At 35.6% G+C, this 6,558-nt stretch overlaps 1 protein-coding gene across 1 annotated transcript in view; it reads right to left on the bottom strand.

The window, feature by feature from the left end:
- Nucleotides 1-1,318: 1,318 nt before the first annotated feature.
- The window catches only part of LOC123233657 (liver carboxylesterase 1-like), a gene marked incomplete at its 5' end in the record, with an annotated part of 42,771 nt that continues 37,531 nt past the window's right edge, over nt 1,319-6,558 (bottom strand). Inside the window, 2 exons of the mRNA XM_044659720.1 lie at nt 1,319-1,556; nt 5,430-5,537. Of these exons, the coding sequence (XP_044515655.1) occupies nt 1,379-1,556; nt 5,430-5,537 (286 nt within the window). The remainder of the gene's footprint in view (nt 1,557-5,429; nt 5,538-6,558) is intronic.

The following is a 6,558-nucleotide window of genomic DNA, read 5'->3' as shown; positions in this document are numbered from 1 at the left end:
TATTTGTCCTCCTCTGTTGTCTGGATTTTCTCTTTGTAAAAGTTGTTGAGTGTTCCAGAGTTTTTCTTGAAAATCTTTTTCTTCTGGGGTTCTTGGCTTGCCATTGTTAGCCCTGCCCCTTTTCAGCTTTGTCTTCTCCACTCAGGGTCTCCTGCGCTTTCTAAGCTCCTGATGGCTCTGGTCTCCTTGTCCTCTGGGTCAAGCCTCCTGGTATTCCCCATCTCAGGTGCTGCTTCCGCAGCCATGCTCCCTTCTGCACTGGGTTGCCACTTGAGGTCCAAGCCTGGGCTCAAGATCTTTATCCTCACCTAGGGCACTGCCTTCACCTGCTCAGATGCTCCAGAAGGTCCCTGCTTGCGAGATCTTTGTCCTTGCCTAGGGTAATGTTTTCACCCTCGCATATGCTCAGGAAAGTCCCTGCATTTGAGATCTTTGTCTGTACCTAGGGCAATGCCTTCACCCGCTAAGACACTCTGGAAAGTCCCTGCTTTCGAGATCTTTGTCCTCACCTAGGGCAATGCCTTTCCACCAGTGCCTTATCACTTGTTTTTATGGGTATATGATTTAGGATTTTGGTTTTAAAGAATTGCTCTTTTATAAAAATGAATAATATGAAATGGGTTCAGGTGATAATATATGTATGTATGTATAATCCAGTGGAGTTGCTTGTCAACTCTGGGAGCAAGGAGGGATGAGAGGAGGGAAAAAACAAGAATCATGCAACCTTGGAAAAAATTTTAAAAATTTAAAAAATTTAAGAAAAAAGGGTTTCATAGAGAGAGAGATCCTGATTAGAACTCATATATTAGAACTAGGTACTGGGCTAAGTGGTGGGAAGGCAAAGAAAAGTCAAAAACACATTTCAATGTACAAAGAAAAGAAATAAAGAATGTAAATGAAATTTACAAATTTACAAATATACAAATAAATTTGTGAGCCTCTATCATTTGCCAGGTTTTTTTTAAGTATATATTAATTTTAACATGATAACTATAAAAAAGAATTCATGCATGGACTAAATCTTATTTCGAATGTGGACTTATTATTTTCATGTCTCAGTCAAAAATATGTACATATATACCAAGAATCACAAATAAAGAGGATTTCACTTAGTACCAACTATACGTATGGAAAGACAGTTATTTGAAGCATTCTGAAAACAAGAGAATCCTATAATATCCCCAGTGCAAAAGCATTGGGGTCATTATCTCCCAATGTGTTGATTTTTGACTCGTTCCACTTATCCTTGGTCCCATGCTGACTCCCCCACATCCTTGCTGAAAAGTTCTTCTACTACCAAAGAACCAGATACCCATAACAAATTTGAATATCTTCTTATTGAGTTTACCATGAAGGAGACATAGCAGATATTTCCACATTATAGCTCTATATTCTCTCTATGCACATCAACTGGCTTCTCTGCTGTGAGTTCAGTCCAAAATGCCACCTCCTTCTCTTTTAGCTTCTTGGCTGTCTTCATGTTGACATTAATTTGAAGGTAATTTTCATTCTGATCATATACAGGCCAGTTTAGCAGGCCCTCACCATTGGGATTTCTGAAAAAATAATAAAGATTTTAAAATATATTAATAATTTAAACATTGATGATGGTCATTTTAAAAAAGAGGTAGGAAGTAGACAACTCATTAATCACAAAAAGTCAAATTCCCTAGTATTTCAGCATTATTAATTTTCTTCCTTTTCAACTATATTTCAAATTCTTATATAATGCAGTAATCATCAAACCATTTGAACTGGTGAAAAATGTAACAGTAAATCAGTGGAATAGGCTATATATGTAAGAATCATGAGCCATGAAATCCAATAATCTAGTATTTGATAAACCCCCAAATATAAATTCATATTGCTTGTGGGGACAAATTCCAAAATTGACAATGTAAAGGGTGTATTTGGGAAGAAATTGCTTCCTTCCTCCACCTCTACCTCAATTCAGGCAAATAAAAGAATGACAAAATATTTATGTGTTAACAGGGTAGGAAGACACTGTAAAATCCCTTTTCCAAAGTGTGAATATCTTTCTCTAATTGATTTGAAGAGGCACTCAGTGTCTGAACAAAAATTGGCAGTGCCTCTCTTATGACCCTTAGAAAACTGAGTTGCTAGTTCTGTAGTCCCACAACGAAGAACCTAACCTTTATTAGGAAATGAGAGCAGGAGTAATTTCCCTTTCCTTTTCTACCTTTGAACAGGAGAACTACTTGCTTAGAAAGAGAGACTTTCATCTAGTAGTCATAAAAAACACTTCAGAAATTGTTATGTATATTTGAGGGGAAACTGAGATATAAATTTTCCAGGCAGACACAGGAAAACATTCATTCAAGGTTGGAGTCAACACTGAATGGCAGAACCTCTGGTAACTAAAAAAGAGATAGTTAGCTTTGAACTCAAGAAAGAAACACCCAGTTCTGGATAATTAGAGCTATTCTTCAGTGAGAGATGTGAAGTTGAAAATTAAGGTAAAAAAATAATGCTTTCTAAGATAAGGCAGGGTAGAGTAAGATAGGATGAGTAGAAGGGTTGGAGCTGGGTGGAAATTTGACAGGAGATAAAGGACTTCAACACTTCTGAGTCTTGGAGGAGTGACAGTCATTAGTTACATGGATTTTCCACATGGGTGCTTCATAACCCATGAACTTTAAATTTTATCTACTCTTCCTACATTGACTGAATATTTGTGGGAAATTGTGCCCCATTTTCAGAGGGAAAACTATAGCTATTGTTCTTATAATATGATCTTAGTAAATGTCTGTTTTAAAGTTAGTTTTATATAATGGCTGAAGCACGAGGGAGCCTACGAATTATATAGTTTTAGGATTTATGGTCTCAAAGTATAGAGCTTCGAATCTAGTAGTAGCAGTTGCTCTCTTGGGAATCAGTTTGTGAACACATGTTAGGAAGAGATTCAGACAGATTTTTTTCAACAAAATTTATTTGTTAAGCTGGAAAACAGCTTGGAAGAAATTATATGTAGACCAATAGTTTTAATACTGTATACTCAGCATTCACAAAATGTATATTTAGACCAAATAATAATTAGTGAACCAGAAAAAATTACTTTTCATAATTATAGCTAGAGGGTGAATCCTTGATTAAAGGATAAAAATAATCGCAAAAGATGAAATAGATCAAGTACATGAAATTGAAAAGGTTTTGTGTGTTCAAAATGAATGCAAGCAAGATCAGAAGAGAAATGATGTACTGAGGGAGGGGAACTTTTCAGAGACTCTCTTTGGCAAGGGTCTAATAGCTGTTACATTGGGAAATAATGCAAATATGTAAAACTTCATTATTCTGCAATAAATAAGTTTCAAAGAATATGAGCAAACTACTCAAAAGAGCCCATTAACTATCGAAAAGAGTGCTACAAATAATTCACCAGAGAAAACAAATCTTAAAAAAATTTTTTTTGATGTGTCACCTCAAACACAAAAATTCTGCAGAAGTAATAAAGGAAAAGATAGTCAAAAAGAGGAGTTATGAAAAGTCAGGAAAATTAATGATGCAGCATTTGCGGAACTAAATATATCGTTCAACCATTGTGGAAAGTAATTTGGAGTTAGGAAAATAGAGTAAAAGGTTTGTACCCTTTGACCTAGACAGCTTATTGCTAAGCATATGCAGCAAGGAAGCCAATGGTAAATCATAAAAAGGCCTTTATACACCATCATGTCTGTAGTGAAATTTTAGTAGTAACAAAGATATAGAAACAAAGTAAATGCCTACCAAAGGAGGATTAACAAGATGTATTATAATACAAAATTGCCTTATATCACTGTATTAGAAGAAATAAGTAATGTGAATACATCAAAGCACAGAAAGACTTACATGAATTGATAATAAACTAAGCAGGACCAGGAAAATCCATATACACAATGACAAGAAGAACACTACAACAAATGACACAGTACTATGATATTATAATGACCAAGCCTGTCCCCAAAGAAGAAATAAGAAAATTTGCTTCCCTGCCTTCTTTGTAAATGTGGGCATGGTGTGTATAGTTTACATATGTTATGAAGAAATTTGGTAATCTTGGCAGGTCTCAGGCAATTTGGGTAGTGAGGAGGGATAAAAGATAATGAGGTGAATGGAGAAGGAATGAAGGATATAGTTGAGTATAGGAAGGGATGAATGAGGTGGTATATAGGAAGGTAAGGGAATGGATGGGAGTATACAGGAGGACAGTTCAAATGGGCTTATTCACTGAGGCTAGAGACAAAGGATACTGAGAGGAAATAGGCTGAGGTTCTTCAGTTCGGGAAAGCTATTTCTAAGGTACAAGAGGAATTGGCCCAGTCGAAATGTTTTATATCTGGCTGGAGGACTTCTCTTGTTAATTTGTAAGTCCCTTGAGGGAGGAGACAAAAGGGTTCCTCCCTGCCAGTGAAACTGATGGCTGCAGGAAGTCTCGGGTAGGTACTTCCTACCAAGATGGATGCCTGTGGTTCCCTTAAGAAATAAAAAGAAAATAATTGATTCCCTCTTTAGCCCTTGCCTTAATCTTTGATACAATGATTCACCAGAGACTTGTGTAGGTAAGAAAGAGGATTTATTAAAGTCAGGAATAATCGGAGGGAAAGAGGTTTTAGGTTTTCTAAATGCTGCTAGGGAGAAGGCTAGATGGTAGGGGATAGGTCACAGGAGAGGTTTAGACTGAGAGAGTCCAGCTCTCCCAGTCATGAAGGTTTGACTGCCTTTGAAGTAAAATATTTATCAAATCATTAAATTGGGGTAACTTGTTTTAGGATGCCCTTTATGCCTACAGAAACTAAACTCACAGTGTCCAACCACCAAAACCACCCTTCCTCCCAGGGCCCAAAGGGAAATTCAGGTAAAATAGCAGGGATGTAATGGAGAGATCAGGGAGAGGTCAAGAGAAATCAGATAAGTCCAAATTTCCCCAAGACAAAATAAGCACAGGTCAATGCTGAAGCCAAAAGGTCAAAGCCCAGCTGAAAGGCTGAAGCCAACAAGCTAAACCAAAGCCCAAAAAGCAAAAGCCCCCAGGCAAAGTGAGAGCCAGAAGACAAAAGCCCAGTCAGTTGGAACTTCAGCCCTATTTATAGCCTCAGGCTCCAATTGCCTTTCTGAAGATTCTAAAACCTCTAACTGCCAGGCTGTGACAGTTTGAAATTTGCAGAAGCAAAAGGCCTCTGCTAGCAACTTTGCATTACACATATAATGACAGACTTAACTGATTTGTAGGTTAGTTATAATAAACTTTCTCCCCAAACACAAATGCAAACACTTAAAAAAAAAGCAAAACAAAAACCTTTTTGAAGATACAAGAATCTCTAGGAAAGGTAGGTAAGATGGATATATAATGGGAAATATAAATGATGTGGAAAATTATATCAGTCATATGTCTTGGGTAAAAAGGTTTTCATTTTCTCTGTGAGTATTCTTACCCATTCCGAGCAAAGTTGGCCCAGTATTTCATCATTTTCCTGCTAAGTTGTTTCTCTTCTTCTGGGGAATGCTCTGCAAATATAATGAGAGCAAAAGATAAAATGCAACTAGAGGTTAAAGATCTAAACTTTTGTCATTCTTCAGGGTTCCATACTACTTTTGCATCCACACTTTCTTTCCCCTAAGGAGTTCTTCTCTTCTAAAACTTCCAGGTTTTTTTTATTTTACACATTTCTATTTTATAGGCCCCTTTTCTGGTGTGCTTCCCCAGCTAAGCAATGCCCTGGTTTTATCCATGAAACTTAAAAGGGTTTAAAATGTCCATGTATTTCAACTATCAGGGGATTTTATCTATTATCAAAAGGAATTGAATTCAAATTTGAACAAGTTTTGGGGAAGGATGAAGATGATTGGTTATAAATATTTCTTAGCATCGTAAGATTTTACAACCTGTGATAGGATTCATCAAGTTGAACCCTTTTTTAATAGATTGGTAAACTGAGGGTCAGAGTTCAACAACCTCTTCAAGATCATACAAGTAATTGGGATTTGCAGATTCCCTGATTCCAAATCCATTGTTCTCACTATGTTAACCTGTAACTTTACATGTAAGCCTGGGTACACACAATATTAACATTTAACCTAAAAGCCATTGCTGCTACTAGCAACAGAAAGGCAAAAGTAGTAGTATATTATTGTGATGGAATATTATTGTGCCATAAGAAATGATGAAAATGTAAGTTAAAAAAAAAACATTGAAAGACCTACATGAAATTATGAAGAATGAAATGAGTAGAATCAATAGAACATTGTATATAGTAACACAAATACTATTTTGTGTATGTCTACCTCCAAAGAAAAAATTTATAAATAGAAATAAGCAAGACATAGCTATATATATATATATGTATATATATATATACACATGTATATATACATATTATATATAAAATATACATCTGTGTCAAATGATGCTTTCTCTAGTGTGGAGAGTGGAGGAGGATGAAGGATACCTGGAAATTTTTATGTTACAAACAAATAAATAAACAAATTCATTTTAAAATAATAAAATATAATAACAATAAAATAAATAATAAATAATAAAACAAAAAAATAAAAATAAAAAAA

The sequence above is a fragment of the Gracilinanus agilis genome, chromosome 2 (genome assembly GCF_016433145.1).
Source record: "Gracilinanus agilis isolate LMUSP501 chromosome 2, AgileGrace, whole genome shotgun sequence".
In the NCBI taxonomy this organism is placed as follows: domain Eukaryota; kingdom Metazoa; phylum Chordata; class Mammalia; order Didelphimorphia; family Didelphidae; genus Gracilinanus; species Gracilinanus agilis.
Note: the sequence above shows the minus strand (reverse complement) of the source record. Positions and strands in the feature narration are given on the sequence as shown.